Below are 27,305 nucleotides of genomic sequence, written 5' to 3' on the forward strand. Positions count from 1 at the left end.
GAAGTGACTGATTTGAAACAGGAAACAAATGTTAATGTATTTTGAATTAAAAGTAACTCTAATAATGCAAACATTACGTGTGTTTTGTTTATACACCAATTTACTGCAAGATAAAATCTCTACATAACACCAAGTGTTAAAGAATGCTGAATGTCTTAGATTAGGCAAGACAACTTGCACTGAAGGTGAACAAGAATGACTCACTTGATCTCTTTAGGGTTGTATACTCAATGCACCTTGAAACAAAATGAGTTGCTGGCTAGAGACATATATACAAATAAGTCTGTTGATGTGTTAATATAATTTCCAAGAAATATGTCTGATTCCTAAAAAGCACAAAAACACCAATGTTCCTTGGAAAATAAACTTTATTTAAAAAAAAAAGGATTTTCCACAAAGTCCTCATTATATTATACAATTGCCCCCTTTCTTTCTAAATTCTCAAAATTTTGTTTACAGATAAAAAACAATATATTTTATTGACCCAATAAATAAAAAAAAATTGACACAAGAATATTCATTTCAATTCCCAGTCTGAAGAAGACGAAAAAAAAAAAAGTTCATATGGATGGAAGGTCTTCTGTTGGTAGAATATGAACCATGCTACATATCAGCCCTGCCCTGATAAACACATTTTTTATACAATTGTTTCAAAAGACAATAAACAGCAGAAATTCAAATTGGAAGACAAATATATTTATTCTACACAAACAATTGCATTTTTCTTTTGTGTTTTTTTTCTTCAAGTTTTCTATTATGAGAAATGATTTTTAGTGATTTTTTTCCAAATTTCAACAATCAGGGATGACACCACGAGACAATTTACTTTAGTAGTGTCTGATTTCCTATTAAACCTCAGATTATCATCATCACACACAAAAATTAATGTGCTGGTCTTTTTCAGCTCATTTCAAAGGTAATGACCATTGACTTGGCGTTTGCGTTGTGATTGTTCTTTCAGGTTTGGTCTCAGTTCTCCATGGCACCCTGGGTAAATGTATCTTAATACAAGTCTCAGGCTGACCAAATGCTTGAAGTATAAAATTTGGTGGAGTGACTGTTCCTGTTCTTGAATGGCCTACTTCAGCACTGCTATCATCACCAGGGATGACTTCAGTGGGGTCCCTTCTGTTGCAAACATCTGGAGCAGTTTCTAGTTTGAAGATAACTTCCTCCTTCCCTCCTAGCAATCTCTGAGACATCATTCTTCCTCCTTTGATCAAACCATTAAAAAAAAAAAAAAAAAAAAAAATCTTCTACACACGCTCACTTATATAAATTATTCAAAACGACCAAATATTCAACAACAGCATCAAATATTATGATTGCCGGCATGAAATAATGTAAGGGGTCCAGACTGAAGACCGAAGCTAGCAATTTTGCACCCCCCCACTCCTATGAATATAATATTTGAAGCAACATTATCAGATTAAAACTCATTCCTGTCCTATTTTATTAATCCATTCACATCTTTTCATTTAAATATTCACAAAAAAAAAAGAAAAAAAAGAATTGTGACCTCAATAAACTTGACACGCCTCAACAAAACATAGATTGGTATATAAAACTGCTTTCTGCTGCCAAAGGTAATGATATTTTGAGAGGATATATTTGCTTAATTAATAAGGGTTAATTAGAAATATGGATTTTATTGTCACACGATAAATTGACCAAACAGTCATAACCAATGTATGAAAATGTATGTTTACCATGTTAGCCTCCAACAGAAGGCCGGAAGCCAACAGAAGAGAGCCCAAAGACCCACCAATGATTTGTTTAACGCTTCGAATTAGTAAATATACAGTAAGTTTAATAACCCAGTTGTTTTATAAATAATGTAAACAGAATGGAGCTAGAAATACACTCATGTATTTCTAGATACACCAAATAGTACAGTGGAGTAAGAGTGTGTAGGGGGAACTCCAAAAAAAAATTATTATTGTGGATTAGCAGGATCATTAGAGGCTTGAAATAAAAAAAAAAAAATGCTTAGCAATATTTGTTCCAGCTCTTTATGTTCTGAGTTCAAACCCTGCTGAGGTTGAACTTTATTTTATTCCTCCCAGGATGAAAATCAAAGTATCAGATAAACAGTGGGTTGACTGCATCGACCAACTCCTCATATCAAATTTGCTGACCTTGTGCCTAAATTAGAAATATTACTATTATTATATATATGGTGGGCTTCTTTCAGTTTCTGCCTACCAAATCCACTCACAAAGCATGGCAAGTAGAAGACACTCGTCCAAGGTTCCACACGGTGGGACTGAACAAGTAGAAGACACTTGCCTGGTGGGACTGGGCGAGTAGAAGACACTCACCCAAGGTTCCACATGCCGGGACTGAACCCGGAACCATGTGGTTGGGAAGCAAGCTTCTTACCACACAGCCACACGTAAGAAAAAAAAATGATAAAGATGAAAAAGCATAACTGAAAATGATGTGAGTTAAGGTATGCCTGTATTAATTTTCTTTTTTCATCTCATCATCATCATCATCTGATACTAAAACTTGATTAATGCTCATAAAATATAGCGCCTTCATTATGCATCTGAAGTACTGAGACAGTTTTCAGAAATATACAAAAGTAAGACAACAACAACAATAAAACAGAAATATCAAAATAAATATCCCAACCCTCAGCTGTTTCCAATTGAAATAATATTTTTCCGAGGCCAGATATGTCCTTGTGGAATATTGAAAATGAATGACACTGCTTGTGTGATGGTGACACTCATTTACAGCTATCACACAATGTCAAGCACACACACACACATAATATGATGGGTTTCTTTCAGTTTCTATCTACCAAATACACTGACAGTGCTTTGGTCGGCTTGGGGCTATAGCAGAAGACACATGCACAAAGTACCACACATGTAGTTTGAAAGCAAATGTTTTACTACACAGCCACACCTGTGCCTATAACTGCAGAAACAAAGGTTCCTAGTTCGAATCTAGATGATATTGTGTACATGTAAATGTATCAAGATGAGGTTAATAGTCTGAAATGATATAACTTTAGAAATAATAATTTTCTGGGAAATCTATAAGGAACTTTTTATATTTCCTTTCCACACCAACAAAGCATAAGACCCACGGCATAATGACTATTTGCCAGTAAAGTAGCAAAGAAATAAAAATACATAAATATATATATATATATATACACAACCCCCTAGCTGAAGCAAAAAAAAAAAAAAAAGACTTGCTAAAAAAGTGCTAGTGAATTTTTCAGACTCCCTTCAAAAATAAATTGTCAAACTCCCTTGTAAAACAAAATTTCAAAGCTAAAACCCTAATGCGTTATATTTTTTTAGTAATGTAAATTTCCTTTTTCTCCTTGGAAATTTCATTAGTTCTGTCGTTATAATTCTTCATGTGTTTTCTTTGGCTAAAAAAAGAAAGAAAATATTGAATATTATTATAAGGGATCAGCATGAAATTAACCCTTTAGTATTTAAACTGGTCATATCCAGCCCAAATATTCTACCTCTTTTGTAGTTAAACTGACCAGATCTGGCCTCTCACACCTACTCTACAATGTCGTTCTAAACATTAACAGCTACCTCATCAAAGCTACAAGATATTACATGATTAATTAAAGACAAGTGAATTGGGGTTAGTAGCCCAGGCAGTGACCTGAATAATAATAATAATAATAATAATAATAATGATAATAATAATAATAATAATAATAACAATAATAATAACAACAACAACATCGAAAAATGCCTAAGGAATGAGAACCAGGGTTCAAAATTTTCCAAGACACCTGATTAAGGCTGGAGGGTATATCAGCCGAAACGTTGTGCTAACAACAAACAAGATGAGGACAAATATCCATCAAATGTAAATAATGTAAATAATAGAAATTATGTTTTCTCAAGTGCAACATACCATGTCAAAACTCACACACTGGATGAGAAGCTTCAACACTTGGCTAGTAATCCTTTAGCATTCAGATTACTCTGCCAAATTTAATGCATATTTATTCACATTGTTTTGAATTAATCATACATTATGTCATAGCTTTGAGATTTCAATGATGTGGCTGTTTATTTTACCGGTGACATAGTAGGGTAGGTGTGAGAGTCCAGATCTGGCCAGTTTTAACAAAACAGGTAGAATACAGGAGCTGGATATAGCCAATTTAAATTCCATGGGTTACAAATGGGATCATCTCAATGGATGGAATAGAAGCATTCAAAGTCAAAGTACACAAATATCGTTTTTATCCTTTTACCATTGTCGTTGCAGTGAATCAGTGATTGACTAGTTGGACATCTCTATCATTTCAGGGGTCTAATAATGTGAATTACACATCAAATATCTCAATTAGATTCCATAGTCCTTTCATAATAAAGTAAACAGATAGTTAATGGCTGTCAGGTGACAGTGCAGGACTACTGATGTCATTAACTTAAATGATACTCTGTTGGTTATGTATCTGAGTTCAAATTCTGCCAAGGTTGCTACAACACTCTCCTTGCCATGATATCACATGATAGTTGCAAACGAGTGCTACTGTCATACAAGTGGTGTCGATCATTTCTAACCTTCTATGAAATCATGTCTGGCCATGGAGAGATACTACCTTACTTAGAATCAGGTAAGGGTTGGTGACAGGAAGGGCATCCAGCCATTAAAAAAATCCACCTCAATAAACTCTGCCCAACCCATGCAAGCATGGACATAAAGAAGGTGATGATGATGTTAACTGATCTTTCTACTGTTTTCCAATTTACATCTGCTTCTACTTAACTAACTAATGTCATGGTAGTAGAGAAGCTGAATATTATTATTATTAATAGTCACACAAATGAAGTAAAGACAATAATACCTTTTTTCTATGGCACTGGCAGTATGAATCGTCGTCTGAAGGTTGGTCAACTTTAGTGAAAGTACTGTCTGGTATTGGTTTGGCTTTGAGAAGTTTTGAGTATTTCTGGAGAAAATAAGAATAAAAAAACAAATTAACTTAAACAAAGAAAAAATATTTCAAGTTTTTTTTTTTAATTAATAAAATTAATTAATAGAGTTGTTACTGAACAGTTTCTGATATAGTTGATCTATTATCCTTTACTTGTTTTAGTCATTAAACTACGGCCATGCTGGGGCACTGCCTTGAAAAGTTTAGCCATACAAATTCACCCCAGTGTTTACTTTTGTAAAATCTGGTATTTACTCTGCTGGTCTCATCTGCCAAATCACTAAATTCAAGGATATAAATGATCCAACACCAGTTGTCAAGCAGTGGTGGCACACATACACACACACACACACTTGTTTCATGACAGTTTCCACATAGTTTCCATCTAGCAAATTCACTCACAATGCTATCCCTTCGCCTGGTTTAGTCAAATTTCGATCAATGTCCAATGTTTTAAATCCAGGTTTGTCCCTGTTAAGAGGGGTGGCTGGATCTATCTCACTCTTACAGCAACTGCTCTCACACTATCTTGGGTGTCCTCCCTCCTCAAGTCAATCTTCCCAATCTCCTCTACCTGTCCCCGCCATGTTTTCTTTGGTCAACCTCACTTTCGTGGTTCATATTTATAAATGTAAACATAATGATTTAAATTTATTGAAACGTGAACATTAAAATGAATTTGTTGCTGTAAAGAGTTTCTGGTATGGTTTAGCTAAACTTATACAGTTATAAAGTATGAATAACGTACAGATTTATTGTTATCAGTTAGTTATAACAATTAGATAAGCTAATAGAAGTCCCATCTATTAGATAAGTCACCAACTAGTAAAACTTTTGTTCAAATGTTGAATTGTTTTCTTTTAACATGCATGTGTGTGTGTGTGCTATATGCAGGTTAGCCTTACATTAATACACTTATGATCAAAACTTTTCTAGCTGTAATCCTCCTCTAATTTCTTTCTCTTAACTACTTGTCTTTCTCTTGAAAGACAAGTAAGGTGTGATTTGAATGGAATTAGACTTCAATCTCTCATAGGCCAAGTGATTACAGATGTTTCCCTATTGAAATTTTAAGTGATGGGAAATGGAATAACTTGTAAATTTTCGTTGTCTTTACATTTACTTTAGCAATGTAAGTAACACATCTTAAATTGGCTTTCCAGGAGTCAACAAAATTAACAAAGAACTGATATATATTTGACAAAATTAATCATAGCAACCAACAATAGCTCTTTGGACATAGGCAAGTTCAATATTCTGTCATGGTAATACAGAATTAATCACAAGACAGGGTCGACAAATTATGACTGCATCAGTATAAACTGGTCATCTTTTACTTGTTTCAGTCACTGGACTGTGACCATGCTAGGGCACCACCTTGATTCTGCTTTGGAAAGGCAAGTTCAAACAGATCCACAATGAGTACTTCTTCATAGTCCTGGTTCATTCTCATAAGACTGACAAATCATTCAGTACTACTAGGAACCATACCTAGTATCTGTTTGAAAGCCAATGAGGGAGTCTTTGTATGGGTGCTTGACAGATAGTTGGCTGCTAGAAACAGCAGCTAAATACCCCTCAACCATACCCTTTGTACTGTCTCATAAAAGGACACAGTAGATAATGTTGTCTGTTATACATTATTTCACAAGAAACAAAAGCATGATCATAAACGCTTTTAATCATAGACCTGTTTGTCTACTCTGTCATAGCTAATCTTTATTTTCTATTATGATACCATTCACATCTAAAATGCTTTGTAGGTAGACATAGCCAATTCGTCACTTGATTCGTATTTTATTTCATCAGCAGGATGAAAGGGTAAAAGCTTGCCATGGCAGGATTTGAACTCATGATGTAAAAGGGATAGGATTAAAATACTAACAAGGTATTTTGTCCAATGCTTTAATGCTTCTCCAAAATCCTTCAGCTGGTATGAAACTATGATCTATTTATATCTTACGCCTCAGTGAACTGATCTCATTAGTTAAATGTCTTTCCCAAACATAGCAAGCATTTTTTTCTCAGTGTGAAGTGTCATTAACTCAGCCATGACTTGAGATGTTTTCTGTGACAGCTTAACCCATTTGTTGCCATATTTCTGTAGAAATACACAGCATTGGTTTCAATTAATTCTTAAAATAATGCAGAATTTATCAAATATTCCTTACTGGGAGAGACTTGCAATTTTTATAGGTATGGGCATGGCTGTGTGTTTAAGAAGCTCATATTACAACCATATGGTTTCAAGTTCAATCCTGAAACTGTATGACACTTTGAGTAAGTATCTTCCGCTATGGCTCTGGGCCAACCAATGCCTTGCGGATGAGTTTAAGATGGAAACTATTCAAGCTCATCATATATCATCATCATCATCATTTAACGTCCGTTGTTCATGCTGGCATGGGTTAGACAGTTTGACTGGGCTGGCACGCTGCTGGAAGGCTGCACCAGACTCCAGTCAGATTTGGCATGGTTTTCTATAGCTGGATGCCCTTCCTAATGCCAACCATTCCGAGATTGTATTAGGAGCTTTTACATGCCATTCCTTAGAGAATTACATGCCATTCCTTAGAGGGTCATTGAGGTAGATTCCTCAGACACCTCCTCTTTAGGGTTCTCTCAGAAGCAGTCATCATTAGACTTTCTGGTTGGATTCCCAAGCATGACCAACTGTAACAATGGATATTATCCAACCATTTTGTTCTTGGTCTTTCCTTAGATATCCTACAGCATGGCCTGGTTTTGAATCCATCTTGGGATTTCTTCCTATGACATTTTAATCATATATCCGTAGTATTGGAGCTGTGACCTCTCAATGCAGAGACATCGTTTGACCTGGAGAGACTCCCTGATCTCCATACTCATGTACCCTGTCAAGTAACAACACTCCAGAGATTCTCTGGAGGAACCCCATTTCTGCCACTTGTATTCATGATCTTTCAGTCATTATACTTAAGAAGAATACGTATGAAAACCAAATTGAGGATAAGGAGTTTGGCTATTTTGCCAACTTCTCTTCTGAGCATCGAATTATGGAGCTGGTGCTTTACTGTGTCAGCACCTGTAATTCTAGCATCCAATTAAGCTTCCTGCCTTCCATTACTTGTAAATACGGTCCAAAAGATATTTAAACTTCTCCACTAGCTTCAGGGATGTTCCACTAACATGCAGAATGCAATATGAAGAATTTTTTCAGAGGATCAATGTCTCAGTCTTTGCAACACTAATTCTTATCCCTGCCTTGCAGTGAACTCATTCAGTGTGTTCACTGGAGATGATGTTGATGGGGAAGATGGTTTCAACACTGATGACCAATGTGACTGAAGAAGAAGAAGAAAGAAGGAAGGGAGGAGGAGAAGGAAAGGAAGAGTAGGAAGGTAAGAGAAGAAAAATAATAAAGAAGGTGGTGGTGGTAGTGGTGATGACGATGATGGTGATACTGCTATTAAAGATGATGATGATGATGATGATGGTGATGATGTCGATGATAATGCTACTAATCAAGTTAATACAACAGTAATAAAAGAAGCTGTTTTGTGGTTAATTTCAACTGGCTCGAAACAGAAGCCAAATCTTTTGAATCACACACTAGTGTTGTAAAAGAAAGAAAGAAAAAAGAGAAGGGCATTAGATAATGAAACGACAGATTTCCTTGTGGAATAATCATGACCTGGAATGTCTGTGTGTGTGTTTGTGTTTTTACCATAAGTTTACTCAATCAGGGTTGGTCTGGAATTAAACAAGAACAATAAAGCTGCTTCTGTTGTCAGTGATTGCTGTTACTCCAAGCCAACACTTATCGAACAGGTTTACAATGTTTGAGGTAGACTTCTACCTCAAACAACTCTATTTTTTTTCTGCTATTTTTAGAAGCCCTCCCGTTACCTTTGTTGTTGTTGTGGACCTACAGGTGTACTGAAGCATTATTAGTTATGAATAAATATGATGAATCCATTGAGATGAATTGTTTGTGAAGCATAAATGGTTCAACGCATTTTTACAGTGTACCAAATATGAGGTAAATCTACAACAGCATGCTTGATTTCAGCTATGTTGATAAGGTTGTGGTGAGGCTAAGCAAGGCACTTTGCAACCACATGGTCTCAGGTTCAGTCCCAATGTGTGGCGCTTTGGGTAAAGATCTTTCTACCATAACCTTGTGCTGAATAATACAATGTAAGTGGATTTTTGTGAATATATCGTCATCATCATCAGGTATTGTATGCCTGCAGTACCTTGACGACACCACAACAAAAGTCTTCCCAATTAAGCGCGAGTTCTCCAGCTGCCTTGCCACTCTTGTCCAACCAGATTTTGATATTGTCCATCCATTGCATTCTTTGTCAGTCTTTTGATCTACTGCTCTTTCCTCTTCCTTCCAAACTTCTGCCGCTTCAAATATGGCCATAATAGATGAGCTTTGTTTTCTTCACAATGCTCAGGAGTTGTCATCTTTTACCTACTTGTTCTCATTCCCATTCATTCGTCTGACGGTTCTTGCAGCATTCTATAAAACCCACATTTCAAATGCATTGATTATATTCTCTTCAGCTTTATGAATACACATATCGTATAAATAAATTTAAATGAATGAAAAAAATAAGAGAGTCCTTAATACAGATTTAGAGTAAAATATATTACTCTCAAATTTTGGCACAAGGCCAGCAATTTTAGAGAGGTGAGTAAGTCTCTTACACTGACCTAGTACTTATTTCAATGATCCTGAAACAGCCTTTAAAAAAACAAAAGCACACAGTGTATAACGTAGTCTAGTATGTCCCCACCAAAAGATGGTACAGTCATGGCAGGATTGTCTTATATCATTGGTCTGCATGATAACAGCTGGTTTCCAGCTCTACACACACATACACACTTCACCCATGTGTATTAGCAAAGTATATAAACATCAGTAAGAAAGGAAAAAGGCCAGTGACACTCTCTTGTCAGTGTTGCTACCAGAAACGCAGTAAGCATTATACCCGTTGGAAATTTATAACCAATTTCATTATTCACAAAATGTGAAATAAAAATAAAAGCAATGCAAAAAACCCCCAAAAAGACAGCAATAAGAAGAAAGACAATGCCAATACAAAGACTTACATTGATGAGGATGGCATGGTAACAGATTATATCTTTTGGCAAAAGACGATTCAGTACATAATTCTGAGCATTTTCCACGATGTTTTTAACCTGAATTACACAAAAAGAAAAACAAATGAACAATATAATAGTTGGTATGCTATAAATTCAAAGAGTATTATCATTATTATTATTATTATTATTATTATACTAACCTAGATTGTATAAAAAAGAAATGAACAATATAATTGGTATGCTATAAATTCAAAGGGTATTATTATTATTATTATTATTATATTAACCTAAATAACACAAAAAAGAAATAAACAAGTGAATAATACGAAAGTTGGTATGTTATAAATTCAAAGAGTATTATTACTGGCAGAATAATTAGCACACCGGGTGAAATGCTTAGTGGTATTTTGCCTGTTGCTACGTTCTGAGTTCAAATTCCGCCAACGTCAACTTTGCCTTTCATTCTTTCAGGGCCAATAAACTAAGTACAAGTTGAGTACTGGGGTCGATGTGATCGACTGTCCCCTTCCCCACAAAATCCAGGCCATGTGCCTATAGTAGAAAGGATTATTATTATTACTATTGCTAAGGTGGTGAGCTGGTAGAAGTCTTAGCATGTTGGGAGAGATACTTAGTGGCATTTAGTCTGATTGTACATTCCAAGTCCAAATTCTGCTGAAGCCAACTCTGTCTTACATCTTTTCAGGGTTGATAATATAAACACCTGTTGAGCACTGGGATCGACTTACTCTACTCCTGCCAAAAATGCTGGCCTTGTGCCAAAATTTGTAATCTTCATCATCATCATCATCATTAAGGTGAGTAGCTGGCAGAATCGTTAGCATACCAGGCAAAATGCTTTGCGGTATTTCATCCATCTTCACATTCTGAGTTCAAATTCTGCCGAGGTTGACTTTGCTTTTCATCCTTTCAGGGTTGATTAATAAGTACCAATAACACACTGGTGTCGATGTAATCGACTTAACCCCCTTCCCCCAAATTTGAGGCCTTGTGCCTAGAGTAGAAAAGAATATTATTATTATTATTATTATCATTATTATTATTATTTTTATTATTAAGGTAGTGATTTCTCAGAATAGCATGCCAAACAACAAGCTTAACAGCTTTTATTCTGGCTTTATATTTTAAGTTCAAATTCCACTGAGGTTGATTTTGCCTTTCAATCTTCCAGGGTTGAGAAAATAAGTACCAGTGGCACACTGGGGTTGATGTAATTGATTAGCCCTTTCCTCAAAAATTTCTGGTTTGTATTTATAGCAGAAAGGACACCAAATACACATATGAAATATCATCAGGGTAGTTAGCTGTAATTTAGGGGACGGGGATAGTCAATTATGTCGACTCCTGTACTCAACTGGTATTTAATTTATTGACCCCAAAAGAATGAAAGGCAAAGTCGATCTTGGTGGAATTTGAACCCAGAGAATAAAGGCAGACGAAATACCGTTAAACATTTCACCCAGCATGCTAATGATTCTGCCGGCTTGCTGGCTTAATAATAATAATAATAATAATTTCAAATTTTGCCTCAAGGGCAGCAATTTTTGGGGAGGGGATGAGTTGATTACATCGACCCCCAGTGCTCAACTGTGCTTAATTTATCAACCCTGAAAGGATGAAAGGCAAAGTTGACCTTGGTGGAATTTGAACTCAAAACGTAGCGACAGACAAAATACTACCAGGTCATCCCATAAGTTCTGTCTGATTTTACCTTTTTTTAGAATTGAATGAAATTTATTAGTATTTTAGAATGTCTAATGGAATTAAAAATTATTTTTATGCATTTGTGTACATTTAAACTAATTAAATATTATTTTACAGAATAATAAAATTAAAATTTCTTTGATTAAAACCCTTTCTAACATGGAAGTATCCAAAGAGCATTTGAGGCACATAATATTTTATGAGTACAAAAAAGGAAACTCTGGAGATGCCGATGATGACGATAATGATAAAAATGATAATAATATGTATGTTTTTCATAGAAAGATATTTTTTCCAATATGTCTAGATGCTATAGGAAAAAAAGTAATAACTTAACACAGCAGGCTGTGGAATCACTAGCAAATTTTACATTTTTATCACTGTATCTCTGTTACTTGTGTCAGTCATTTGACTGCGGCCATGCTGGAGCACTGCCTTTAGTCGAGTAAATCAACCCCAGGACTTATTCTTTGTAAGCCTAATACTTATTCCATCGTACTCTTTTGCCGAACCGCGAAGTTACGTGAACGTAAACACACCAGCATCAGTTGTCAAGCGATGTTGGGGGGACAAACACAGACACATAAACATATACACACATATACATACATATACATATATATATATATATATACAACGGGCTTCTTTCAGTTTCCATCTACCAAATCCACTCACAAGGTTTTGGTCGGCCCGAGGCTATAGTAGAAGACACTTACCCAAGGTGCCATGCAGTGGGACTGAACTCAGAACCATGTGGTTGGTAAGCAAGCTACTTACCACACAGCCACTCCTGCACCTATATATCAAGTAATGAATTTTATTTTTTGTTTTAGTTTAATTAGTCAGAGGATGTAGGGTGGAGGTAGTTAGCATTTCGTTTTTACATGCTGGTACCATGTATAAAGCACCTGTGGTAGTGCCACATAAGAACTCAGTTCACTCTGTAAAGTGGTTGGTGTTAGGAAGGGGCATCAACCACAGAAACCATGCTAGAACAGAGAATTGGAACCTGGTGCAGCTTTCCAGCGGGCCAGCTCCCGTTAAACTATCCAACCATGCCAGTATGGAAAACAAACATCAAATGATGATGATGACTGGTGAGACAGTGAATACAGTTGATCCCCACTGGAAGAAACCCGTTGTATATATATGTGTGTGTGTGTCTTTGATTCTGTGTTTGCCTCCCACCAATGCTTGACAACCAATGTTGTTATATTTATGTTACCATAACTTAGTGGGTCAGCAAAAGAGACCAATTGAATAAGTATCAGGCTTAGCAAAAGAATTAAGTGCTGGGGGTTGATTCATTTGACAAAAATTAAATTCTTCAAAGCCGTGCCCCAGCATGGCCGCAGCGTGATGACTGAAATGAGTAAAAAGATAAAAAAAAAGAAACCTATTTCCACAACATTTAAATGTTCAAACTTACTTCATTTTCATGTTCTTTTGCCCATCGTAGTTGATCTAAGAGGTTACTCAAATTTCTCTTCACTGGGATATAGTGCACATAGGGAGTAAGTTCGTTGTAAAAATGTTCATAATAATGGGAATCTTGTTTCAAAACAACACTTGAGCCAGCCAGAAGGTAAGGGAAACGGTAAGCAGCCACAGTGCCATCAATATTCAATTGGTATTTGTGCTAAGGGATGGGCGAGAAAAAAAAAAAAAGAAAAATAAGTGTCTACATTTAATGCATAACTTTTCCAATTGTGTTACATAATTCAAAGAAAAATCTGATTCAACAATAACCAAAATTGTAACAATAATATGTGGAAATGAAAGGAAATGTGTCTTCACGTATGAATATAGTTTGTTGCATAAGCACAACTATTATTTATAGCTACCAATATCTGAAAGACATTGTGTGGTTCAGTTACAATAATATATATATATACACATACATAAATAAATATATATATATCCATTATATATTGTTAGTATAATGCACACACCAATATTTTTTAGTTGAAATGTGATTTTTTTTCATAACTTTTAGTTTACTTTACATATATATATATATATATATATATATATATAGCTGACATGAATGCAAAATATGGAAAAAATTCAATTTTTAAACTCATGCAAAAAGCAATAAACTAAAGAATATATATATTTATATATTCTTTAGTCTTCATGATAAAAAAGGAAAAATAAACTTAACGGCCTAGCTTGAGTAGTCACTGATATACCAGAGCAGACAGTCAAGTATTTTCTAGAACACAGAGTGCCGTACCTGATGGCATAACAGATGCACAGGTACATAAGAGGTGTCCTGATTTCAGCAATGCAGCACAAATAATTTTTAGTGGATTAAAGCATATAATATTCAAAGCAGCTTTGAATATTAGGACCCAGGATGAATTTTATGAGACATTTTTTTAGTGGGGGGGGGGGATCTGAATGGGGTCTCAGGGAGTAATGTAGGTGGACTAATGTGGAAGGCACACACCTGTGAAAAGTGTTTTGCACATACTAGCATTAATATAGGCACAATATTTACAACTGATATGTTGTTGGCATTCCGTCGCTTACGACGTCGAGGGTTCCAGTTGATCCGATCAACGGAACAGCCTGCTCGTGAAATTAACGTACAAGTGGCTGAGCACTCTACAGACACGTGTACCCTTAACGTAGTTCTCGGGGATATTCAGCGTGACACAGTGTGACAAGGCTGGCTCTTTGAAATACAGGTACAACAGAAACAGGAAGAAAGAGTGAGAGAAAGTTGTGGTGGAAGAGCACAGCCGGGTTCGCCATCATCCCCTGCCGGAGCCTCGTGGAGCTTTAGGTGTTTTCGCTCAATAAACACTCACAACGCCCGGTCTGGGAATCGAAACCGCGATCCTATGACCGCGAGTCCGCTGCCCTAGCCACTGGGCCATTGCGCCTCCACACCTGATATAACAATGTTACAAACAAGTTTTAGGGAAACAAAAAAAAAAAGAAATTTGATAAATGAGAATACAAAAAAGAAAAGCATACCTTAAAAAAATCAAAAAATGAGACAGGTTCTACAATTCTGCCATATTTTTTCTCGTCTTTTGGAAAGAAAAACATATTTGTTAACATAGCATCAACCAAGTCTGGATGTTTCTTACTCAACATGACCAGGTTCAATCTCTCCTCACGACTGTCTCGTCCTCTCCAGAATGCTAAGTCAGATTTATTGGCCCAGGGTGGACTGTTGCCTTGGACAGAAAGTATATCAAGTGTTACCCTGCAGAATAAAAACAAGTTAATTAAATTATTAAATAAATTAATAATAATACAGACAAATGGATAAAGGAGATTGGAATGGAGTATCCTGTAGAGCTTCTCTTCATAGACAGCTTGCCTCTTAGTAACAAGGAAGATGATCGGAAGAGTTTTGAGCACTTGATGACTTATTGATCTAAGGTTACAAACAGCAGCCTGCAACCAACAAATTCTACCAGGAATAACACCAATCCTGAGTTAAAGATAATAATAATAGTAATCCTTTCTACTACAGGTACAAGGCCTGAAATTATGGGAAGGGGACTAGTCGATTACATCGACCCCCAGGGTTCCACTTGTATTTAGTTTATTAACACTGAAAGGATGAAGGGCAAAGTTGACCTCGGCAGAATTTGAAGTCAGAACATAAAGATGGACAAAATGCTGCTAAGCATTTTGCCTGGCGTGCTAACGATTTTGTCAGCTCACTGCCTTAATAATAATAATAATAATAATAATAATAATAATGTGAGATGAAGTGTTTTGCTCAAGAACACAACACATCACCCAGTTTAGGAATCGAAACCACGATCTTGTGGTCATGAGTGCAACACGCTAACCACTAGGCCAGGTTTCCTCATAATAATAATAATAATAATAATAATCCTTTCTATTATAGGAACAAAGCCTGAAGTTCTGGGGGAGGGGTTTAGTCGATTACACCGACCCCCAGAATTTCACTGGTACTTAATTTATCGACCGCGAATAGATGAAAGGCAAAGTTGACCTTGGTGGAATTTGAACTCAGAACATAGCGACGGGTGAAATACTGCTAAGCATTTCGTCCACCATGCTAATAATTCTGCCAGCTCACCACCTTAATAATAATAATAATAATAATAATAATAGTAATAATAATAATAATAATAATAATAATAATAATAGTAGTAGTAGTAGTGGTAGTAGTAGTAGTAGTAGTAGTAGTAGTAGTAGTAGTAGTAGTAGTAGTAGTAGTAATAATAATAATAATAATAATAATAATAATAATAATCATCCTTTCTTTTATAGCCACAAGGCCTGAAATTTGAGTGGAGAGGAATAGTTTATTACATCGACCTCAAAACACAACTGGTACTTATTTCATTGACCCCAAAAGGATAAAAGGCAAAGTCAACCTCAGTAGAATTTGAACACAGAATGCAAAGATGGAGAAAATGCTGCCAAATATTTTGTTCAGCTTACTAAGAATTCTACCAATATCATAATATAAGGACCTAAGACATTGAAATATTTAAGATGTGGGGCATGAGAGTGCAATCATTAAGTATGATTGAAAAGTCTGAAAAGAAACATAGAAGCCATGTCAGAGCTCACAATACATACTGCCTTAAATAACTGTTTGGGGACAGCATACATATAGCACAAAGGATTGTCAATTCAACAGAGTAACTCAGAGCAGTCATCACTCATCACCCACACTCTATGCAATAAACGCCTAATAATCAAACACAATTTGACCAACATATATTCTACTAGATTAAGGACCAATAAAATAGCACAACTCCTGTTACTCACACACTATACACAAATGAACACATATATTTATTCAGCACTCTGTTGGTTAATCATATCTAATGCTCCAATTATTATTGGTTTTGTTTACACCTTCATGCCCTATATATCTTGAATATTTCAATGTAGAGGTCCTTGTATTATGATGGTTTTATTATTAGAATTGATAAAGGCGGTGAGCTGGTTGAATTGCTTAGTGGTATTTGGTGCGTCGCTACATTCTGAGTTCAAATTCTGTCGAGGTCAAGTTTGCCTTTCATCCTTTCGGGATCAATAAATTAAGTATCAGTTGCGTACTGGGGTCAATCTAATCGACTAGCCCACTTCACCCAAATTCCAGGCCTTGTGCCTAGAGTAGAAAAGATTATTATTATTATTATTATTGAAAGTGGCAAACTAGCAGAATCGTTAGCATGCTGGATGAAATGCTTAGCAGTAATGATGCCAGCATTACAATTTTGCTTCCTTTAGAAACAACTGGCACAATCCAAAACAAAATTCTGCCAAGGCAACACTAACGTCCTCTCAATGATTAGCCAGAGATGATTTTTAAAATGAGAATATCTAAAATAAACTCGACTGCTCTAACAAACGAGAATACTAAAAATGAACCCGACCGCTCTCAAAAATTAAGTAAAAAAACAGGAAAAACAATCCAGAATCCTTGTCCAATACTGGATTGATCCCAAAATTTAATCAGTTCATGCCAATCATGAGGCCAAACATCCCTGAAAGTTTCATCTGAATCCATCAGTGGTTCTTGAGATAGCTTGTCTACAGACAAACAAACATGACTGAAAACAATATCCCTGCTTTCGCTAAGGCAGAGGTAATAATCAGAAACCGTAATAAACAAGGCAGTAGTTTTAGCAGAATTCATTGATAATACAAATCCATTAACTTCTGTTTCACCTATCAAAAGTAAACATATTACTTCATGGTCCTGACTTTAAAATATCCAGTTATGACCAATTGAACACCTTTTCAACTTTGAATTTTGTAAGTGTTCATTATTAATATTCTGGGTGTGTTCAGATTTCATTCTGTTCTTTTAATGTAATTCGTGACTTCAGTGAAAGAGACAAGTAAAGGTGGAGTATTACCAAAAATTACTCATGTAAAATTAAAAGATGTAATAGTTGATAAGCATTAAAAGAAAAAAAAAAAAAGTAACAACTGTTTAGAGCTAATAGATGGCACCAATAAATCCACTAATTTTCAGATTAGCACCTAAAATTTACCACAGATTGATAAAAAAGAGAGTATCTTATAAAAAAGAGAGTATCTTAAAGCCTCTCCAATTTGTAAAACGTAGTCTTCAGAGATTGAAAAATATACTGAAGACTGGCGTTTGACTGATTTTATGGTATTATGTTTGCAAAATGGTGAGCTGGCAGAATCATTAGCATGCAAGACAAAATACTTAATAATACTTATTCCAGTTTTACGTTCAAATTCCACTTACGATGACCTTGTCTTTCATTCTTTTGTGATCGATAAAATAAGTATCAGTTAAACAATGGGAGCAATGTAAAGTTGTTTAATGTTGCTGGCTTTGTGCCAAAATTTGAAACCATTACATGTGCAAGATATAAACTCCCCTCTCTGATAAGATAAATTCTGCTGCAGATGTAATTCCTTGATAAATTGGTAACTATACCTGACAGCTACATGAATTGGAAGATGTAAAGTAAAATCTTACTGCGCAAATACACAATGAAATACCTGCAGTAAATTTCAACTTAAGACATATGAGCTGATTGTTAGTCAAATACTATATCCACTACATCATTTATCGTCCATGCTACTGCAATATTAACTATACCCATTACTTGAATATAAGCAAATGTTGTTTGTTTGTTTGGCCTTCGTAGGATTTTCGAGCGAGATCGTTGCCAGTGCCCCTGGACTGGCTCTTGTGCGAGTGGCATTTAAAATACACCATTTTGAGCGTGGCCATTGCCAGTACCGCCTGACTGGCCTTCGTGCGGGTGACACGTAAAAGCACCCACTACACTCTTTGAGTGGTTGGCGTTAGGAAGGGCATCCAGCCGTAGAAACTCTGCCAAATCAGATTGGAGCCTGGTGTAGCCATCTAGTTTCACCAGTCCTCAGTCAAATCGTCCAACCCATGCTAGCATGGAAAGCAGACGTTAAACGATGACGATGATGATGAAGGAACAATGAAAATTTGAATCCACCAACTAATGTTTCACCAGGCCTTATTATCTACAATTTTTATTACATACAGAGTGCAGCAGAAATACCTTTCACATTTGAAAGGTTGATAAAAGGAAAAAGAAACAACATTTATGAAAAATTAATTTCTCTGTTGTTTAAACAAAGGGTTACAGATTTTGTTCATTAGCTAAATGAAAACATCACTGGCACTTAAATAAGTTAATTAGCAACACATAGGTGAAAGTTTAAAATGTGGAAGGTAATTTCTGCTGCATCCTGTATATACTTTTCTACTCTAGGAACAAGGCCTGAAATTTTTGGGGAGAGGGGGGGGGGCTGTTGATTAGATCGACCCCAGTACACAATTCGTACTTAATTTATCTACTCCAAAAGGATGAAAGTCAACCTTGGTGGAATTTGAACTCAGAACGTAAAGAGAGACGAAATACAGATAAGCATTTAGCTGTATAGAGGGCTGGGCATGTTGTGGTCACTAATGTGCAGACATGTGCTGAGGTTATAACGTTTCAAGTGCTTCCTTGATGGTAAGCAAGTGTGGTTGCTGTTTGTCAGACAGGATTTTCCACAGCTTCTCTCAGTCCTGGACCTAGTGTAGACCAAGGCAGGGCACCAGGCACCTACAGTGTCATCAGACACTTACAGTTCTCTTTCAACAGACAATGCAGTCAGTGAAAGTTCCATTCTAGTGTTCTATAGAGGGTTAGTGGTGGGCAAGTGTGACATTCTTGGGGAGACTGTAGGCATTGATGAGAATCAACTGGATGGTCTGTTCCAGAGGACTTTTGGGCTGGGGCCTATGGATAATTTCCAGGAATCCTTGGCTTAGCAGTGCTATGGTGGTGGTGGTGGTGGTGGGGGCATTGCCAGTTTGGGATAAACTCTACAGGCACAGAAGCTCAATTAGCTGTACCTATCTGAGATGCATGCAAAGTGATGAAACTGTTCTGCATGCTCTTGTCCAGTACGTGTGTATTTCTGACTTGTAGATTTATATTGAACATCTGCTGTCATGTTTGGGATAGACCTGGCCATTAGCTGAGTTCATTGTGAAGATAGTCCCATTGCCTTCCTTTGACTTGGAAGAGCAGGCTGTCTTTTGTTGCCGAGTGAAAGAAGTTGTGTGGTGGACCAGATTGAAACGGCTGAAGACAGATAATTTCCTCTTTGGCCAAGCCCTCATCAACTTTTTCAAGTTTTACCTGAAAAGGAAACTGTGGGTGGAAAGGGAAGTGCTGCCTGCCAACAAATTTGTTAAAAGGTGGGTGAATGTTGCAAGAATGATCTGAGTGAATGGGCCTACCCTAAGCATGCACCTGTAAGTTGAAGAAGTACAATGTGAAGAGGGCACTTGCCCTAGTGTTTAGGATGACAGTGGCTTTTGTGGGGTCTCCATGAGCAGCCCTAGGAAGTTTCCCTCATTTGGGGAATTATTCATTGTTATAATTTTATATTTGTTACTGTTTTATTTTTTACATGCCTTTTATGTAACCCCACATTTTATTGTCCTGTACTGTTCCCAATGTTTCTGTGAACCCTTAGTGATTAATAAAGAAAACATTATTATTATCATCATCATCAACTATTATATTATTAGTAATTTTTATCAACACTCCACCCTTTTTTTATTATCTGTTTCTTTTATCTCAAGTCATGTATTACATTAAAAGAGAAGAGGAAAACACTACCACACCCAGAAAATGAAAATTATTGCACTTAATACACTGAAAAGATTAGAAAAATAACTATAGACACCATATGGAAATAACAATGTTAGAAATGCATATAGGGTAAAAAGAGAAAAAGCTATAGGAAAATGTGGATAATGGCATGAACAAAAAAAAGGCACTTGGCAAATAATAGGTGTTCTTAGTTACAGGTACACAACAAGTCAAATGTTAGTTCACTGAATTTCTGATAGTGAGATTGACAAGGTAGTAACTGTAAATTGTAGTAGATCAAGTATTAAAAAGATCAAAAAAAAAAAAAAAAAAAAAAAAAAAAAAAAAAGCAGCTTTTTGATTTTCTTAGTGATGCTTATACTTTTTGTCAATATTTACATCCTCTGCTGATGTATATTGGTGGAAGAGGTGGTGTGTGTGTATGTGTGTGTGTGCAGCACTGGCATGGATGCTGTTTATGTGACACCAACACTAATGAGCCTGCAAGATTAGGGATGCTTAGCTGGAGAGGGCTGCAGGGGACGATCCTGTATGCAAGGGCAACTATGCTTTACTAAACTTGATGTGTCTTTTTAAGCACAGCAAATCACCAGGAGTCTCGGTCTCCTGTCATCCCCTTTGTGAGTACCAACATTTATAGATCTTTTCTCACCACTTCATACTATATCTTCCTGGGTCTACCCCTTCCACATGTTCCCTCTACAATTAGAGATTGACACCACTTAATGCAACTGTCCTCACCCATATGCATCACATGGCCATATCAGTGCAGTCTTCTCTCTTGCGCACTACATCTGATGCTACGTATACTCAGTTTTTCCCTCAGGAGTGTGAGAAGTGAGTGGTGAATTATGTTAGAAAAATGTTAGCAACTAACACAGTGTATTACTAAAACTATTTACCCATTCATAGAGAAACAAGTTTTGAAGTGAAAGAGTGAAAAAGATAATGGAAATTAGGGTGTAAGAAGAAATAACAATCTGTGCAATGATCGAATTGCAATGTGAATATTTTTTTTCCTTTTTTTAAATATATCTTTTATTTCACTCAAAATTCCTCTCATCATAATTTTTTTTATTATTTAGTGATGGTAAGGTGGTGAGTTGGCAGAACTGTCAGCACGTCAGGTGAAAGGTTTAGCGGTATTTCATCTGCTGCCATGTTCTGAGTTCAAATTCTGTCAAGGTCGACATAATCGACTGTGCCCCACTCCCAAATTTCAGGCCTTGTGCCTATAATAGAAAGAATTATTTAGTGTTGGTCATTCTAGTTTTTCAACAGCCTTTTATGACTGCAAATAAATGAAATTTCGCAGATAACAACAAGAATGGCTGAGAACCTTATAGGTGCAGGTGTGGCTGTGTGGTCAAGACACCTGATTTGTAACGAGATGGCTTGAGGTTGGGTCCCACTGCATAGCACCTTGTGTAAGTGTCTTCTGCTAAAGCTCCACACAAGACAGCAGCTAAATATGGATATGGATATCTCTGAATAATTAAAATAATGTAAGATTTGTGTGTATGTGTCCAACTCAACACAAATCAAAAAGTAAAGGCTGAAAGGTTTTTTAAATTTTTCCTATCATTTGGACATTGAGAAAATGTAGACAAAGGACCAGGATTGGCTGACTGTTGAATAATGTAAATGCAGATTTAACAGAACACAGTGGGTTGGAAGCAAAACGTAAGGTGAAACAAAACAAGAGGAGTGATAAGCAGAAAGAGGTGTGAATCAAATGTTTTGAGTGGGAGTGGGAAATATATGGTGGTGGCGATGGTGGAAAGGGGATGGACAAATAACAATAAAAGCATGTATGAGCAGAGAGAGAGAGAGGTGGTGAGGGAGGAGTGGGAGGCAAGGATATGAAGGTGAGGGGAAAGAGAAAGTCTATTTTTAAAAACCACAAGTGGTTGTGCATGTGTGTGTGTGTGTGTATACTGTAAGTTATTGATACTTTAATCCTCTCCCTCTCTGTTTATGTGTGCGAGTATCTAGTTATGTTTGTATGTATGTGTGATCCCTTTCTCTCTTACTCTATCTCTCTATTTGTATGCGTAGGTTTACGTGTGTGTGTGTGTGTATGTGTATTTGCCTCCAGTGCCAAAACATACTATCACCAAAACAGGTTGATTGTCCAATGAGCCATACCAAATCACTGGATATTCAAACAGACATGCACCGTCATCTCATTCTGAAAAAGATGTGGCATTCATTCATGAGTTTTTCAAAAGCTTTAGCATTTACTAAACCTAGATACAGAGGAATGAGGAAATGAAAACGAGCAGTGGATTTGTATGACCTACACCATCAGTAAACTACCCGAGAAGGCACAAAAACTCAGACTTATTTGGGTATGAGAAAAAATTATATTTTTCCCAAAAGAATTTACAAAATGTCAGATGTCTACAAGGAAGTTGAAAGCAGTTTGGTGAGATCCGTGTGACAGAAGTTGGTTCCAGCTTTACATAAAGAAACCTTAACCCTTTAACATTTAAACTGGTTATACTTGGCACATATAACATATATTCTGTTTTGTGTTCAAACCAGCCTGATCCAGTCTCCCATACCTACTCTACAATGTCATTCTAAAAATGAACAATCACGTCACTGAAATATCAAAGCTATGAGAATATTCATGATTAATTAAAAACAATTCAAAACAATGTGAATAAATAAAAACTACATTTGATACACTAATCTGAATGATAGAAGGTTAAATCTAATTAAACTCCCTTGATTCTGAATTTTAGAATTTTATCATCTGATATTTAAAAAAAAAAAAATGAAGAAAGAAGAAATAAATATCCACGGATTAATTTTGTCATGCATGAGAATGAGACATTAGGGTAACGAAAGAAACAAATGGTGAATATATCTTTAGTCATACTTACTTCGTCATCATTCCCAAAGTAGATTCTGTAATATCATAGGTTGGCATCACAATGTCTTTTGTTTCATGAGAACCACACCAAGAAAATATCGGATATTTTTGCTTACTTGACTTCTCAGATAATGGCCAGTCACCGAGGTTGATAAAGAACTCCATATCAGGCAGGATAACTTTGCGAGCCAATGAAAGGAATGGTGTATCAGAAAATATACTAAACCCTGTGTGTTCTCCATAACACTTACGGCTCAACTGAAATAAATGGGAAGAGAATATCATTGTTTGTTGTTATTTCTTTTTTAACAAGTTGAATGCAGCATCAAATATAAAAAAGAAAACTCTTATCAGAAAAAATTTCAAAATAATCAAAAATCAAAATCAAAAGCAAATCAAGATCGAAATCAAAATGGAAATTGTAGTTGTGGACAATGCCAGTTCCACCTGACCAGGAATCGAAACCACAATTGTAAGATTGTGAGTCCAACACCCTAACAACTAAGCCATGTGCCTCCACTACATATATATATATATATGTGTATGTGTGAATGCGTGCATGCCTGTGTGTGTGTCTGTGTAACATCACCATCATTGAATGTCCTCTTTTCCATGTTAGCATGGATTAAATGGAGTTTGCTGAGGCAGATTTTCTATGAAAAGATTCCTTTCTTGTCCCCAACTGTTCAAAGTAAGGTAATATTTTCCTACAGATGATGACATATTTTTCACAGAAGACTGGAAACAAACAACCCCACTTGCATGACGGTGACACTCATTTACAACCATCAAATGATGTTAAAACAAGGGTACACATAAAAACAAACACATCATCATCATTCTCATCTTCATCTTTGTTTAACAACCATTTTCCATGCTAGCATGGGTGGAATGGTTTGACAGGGGCTGATGGGCCATAAGACCTATGTTTGCTTTAGCATAGTTTCTACAGCAAGATGACCTTCCTAATGCCAACCCCTTTCACAGAATGTACTGGATGCTTTTTCTCTCTATAAAATCCACTCACAAGGCTTTGGTCAGCTCAGGGCTACAGTAGAAGACACTTGCCCAAAGTACCTTGCAGTGGGATTGAACCCAGGAGCACATGGTTGGGAAGCTTCTTAATCACACAGCCACACTTCCTCCGAATATACACACATATATAAAATGCTGTTTTACTTGCCTTGTTGTTGATTATTTTGTAATGACAAATACTATGTTGTCCATGTTGATTGAATCTTTTGACTATTTTTGGAGCTAATTTTTCCATATTTATTGCATTTTGCCAAATCTTTAAGTCATCATCAATTTGTTTGTATGTTGAAGGACATTCCATTACTTTAAGCCATTTGTCAAAATTCAACACTGGACAATAACAATCCTCATGATATGAAGTTCCTGAAATACAAAAAATATAAATAAAAATGGAGGAATGAATAACACTGTGTAACAACATTTTAATTTCTTTTTTTGTCTTTCCTATTTGCTTCCATCGAGAAATCAAAGGAAATGAATACTATTCCTTTCAGACTTTGCTTTTGTGATCTGGATGTCAATATTTTGAAACTGACCTATTTTCCATTACATTTCAGACAAATTCAACACCAAGTTGCTGAAGCAGAAATATCGTTATAGTAAACGTCCTGCTAATACCACAGATTTCCTTGTTAGTTGCTTGACCATAACCACTTGAGAATATGCCTTAGTGGCTGACAATATGTCCATCGCTGACCATAAGCAGGAGTAGTGGGATTATCATAGTCATGTGTTGAAAGGGATTCTTTGGGGTTTGAATAAATATCATAACAAAAGCAAAGTTTGATGGAAATGTTAGCCATTTTCCATACTTTCTCGCGGTAAGCGAATAAGAAATAACAGTTATGACCCAAAGACAAAAATTGTGTTACACAGTGTAATTAGTTTGACTAAATTCAATATAATATTGGTAATTAAGGTGGTGGAATTGTTAACTCACTGGGCCAAATGCTCAGTGACATTTCGTCTGTTTTTAATTTTCCAAGTTCAAATTCCACTGAGATTGACTTTACCTTGAATCCTTTCAGGGTCAATAAAATAAGTACCAGTTGAATATTGGGGTTGATGTAATCCACTTACCCCATCCCCTGAGATTGCTGGCCTTGTGCCATAATTTGAAACCAATATAATATTGGTACCTGTTGTGAAGGCTGAAAAACCAAGTTAATTCCTGCAAAACAATCTTAGATTATAAACTGTCCTATGAAACTAACTACTGTAATCTTTTTTTCCTTCTTTTTTACTCATATCAATCATTGGACTGTGACCATGCTGGAGCAAAACTTTGAAGGGTTTTGGTCAAACAAATTGACCTCATAACTTTCTTTTTTTTAAATGCCTGGTACTTAATCTTTCTGTCGCTTTTGTCAAACAACTAGGTTGCAGCAATATAAACAAACCAACACCGGTTGTTGGGGTACAAATACAAACTTACATGATGGGCTTTGTTCAGTTTCCATCTACCAAATCCCCTCACAAGGCTTTGGTTGACCCAGGGCTATTGCAGAAAACGTCTGCCCCAAGTGCCCTGCAGTGGGTTTGAACCCAAGACGAAGTGACTGGAAAGCTAACTTCTTAATCACACTTATGCCTGATGATAGTAATAATAATAATGTCTAATTTAGGCACAAGGCCAGTAGTTCTGAAGTGATGCTGATGTTAAGCAGTCACATCAACCTCGGTAACTAATCAGCACTTCATTTTATCAACCACAGAAGGGGCAAAAAGCGAAGTTGACCTTGGCAGGATTTGAACCAAAAACATAAAGAACTGGAACAAGTATAGCAAGACGTTTTGTCTGACACTCTAAATATTCTTCCAAGCCATCTTGACAATGATGATGATGATGATGATGATTTCTTTATTAAAAACTAAGAGTTGACAAAAACATTGGAGACATTACAGGATGATACAGTGTGAGATACCATAAAGGAGAATGCAAAAAGTAAAATAACAAACACAAAAAAATGATAAACATGATAATGACATTAAACAATGATGATGATGATGATGATAATCTGAAATGGAGAACTATTCAATGATAAGGAGTTACAAGTAGAAATATCTAGAATATAGAAATAGAAAACAGAAAAAATCCTCAGAGGAATAGTTACCTTTACACTGATAAAACCACTACAAAGTCCAGTTGTTGTGATGTAGTTTGTGTGCCACAATGACCCCGAGAGCTATGCCAGTAGAGCTTGCATTCACTGACATAGCTAGGGACCTAAGTGTCTCATGGACTTTGGGTAATCAGAACATGAAGTCATTGTTATACAACGACATATTCAAAATTGTAGCCTCATTTTGATTATCACAATATTTTGGTTTTTGTGTCATCAGGCCTTTTTCATGTGTCTGTCATATTTGATATGATAATGTTCTCAGAATTTCAAACACAACCCATTATTAACATCTTTGGAAATAAATTGTTTTCATTCCAGTATCCATATCAGGGATACAATGAAATGGAACCAATTTACTCCCATGGATTTCACAAAGAAATTCCAAGAACCAAATATAACAAGTAACTGAGGAGGGCTGGAACATATAATGGCCAAAACATTGTGAACATAGCAAACAAGATGATGTCACTCATCTGAATACAATAGAGCTTAAAGATGATATTTCTACCTCTCAGAAATTCAGACTTATAGAAATTATAGAATTATTAATTAAAATGAAAGGAATAAGATATTACAAAAAGCTATGAAATATAGCAAAAAGACACAAAATACTAACAGAAAGAAAAGCTTTTCAACAGCCATTTTCCATGGGCTGGATGGTCTGACAGGATCCGGTGAGCCACAGGGCTGCACCAAGCTTCAATGTCAACTTTGGCACAATTTCTACAACTGGATGCCCTTCCTAATGCTAATCTCTTTACAGAGTGTACTGGGTGCTTTTTTCACACCAGCAGCACCAGTGAAGTTGACAAGTAACTTGCAAAACAAAAGAATAGGAAGCAAAAAAAAAAAAAAAA

General features: G+C 36.0%; 1 protein-coding gene across 1 annotated transcript in view; it reads right to left on the reverse strand.

Annotated features, from left to right (window-relative positions):
- Positions 1-350: 350 nt before the first annotated feature.
- Positions 351-27,305, reverse strand: part of LOC106869577 (protein O-glucosyltransferase 2) — a 43,091-nt gene continuing 16,136 nt past the window's right edge. Inside the window, exons 3-9 of the mRNA XM_014915374.2 lie at positions 24,471-24,685; positions 23,298-23,545; positions 14,741-14,975; positions 13,185-13,394; positions 10,037-10,126; positions 4,844-4,948; positions 351-3,394 (exon numbers count right to left, since the gene is read on the reverse strand). Of these exons, the coding sequence (XP_014770860.1) occupies positions 3,368-3,394; positions 4,844-4,948; positions 10,037-10,126; positions 13,185-13,394; positions 14,741-14,975; positions 23,298-23,545; positions 24,471-24,685 (1,130 nt within the window). The 3' untranslated portion in view covers positions 351-3,367. The remainder of the gene's footprint in view (positions 3,395-4,843; positions 4,949-10,036; positions 10,127-13,184; positions 13,395-14,740; positions 14,976-23,297; positions 23,546-24,470; positions 24,686-27,305) is intronic.

Source organism: Octopus bimaculoides, chromosome 17 (genome assembly GCF_001194135.2).
Source record: "Octopus bimaculoides isolate UCB-OBI-ISO-001 chromosome 17, ASM119413v2, whole genome shotgun sequence".
NCBI lineage: Eukaryota > Metazoa > Mollusca > Cephalopoda > Octopoda > Octopodidae > Octopus > Octopus bimaculoides.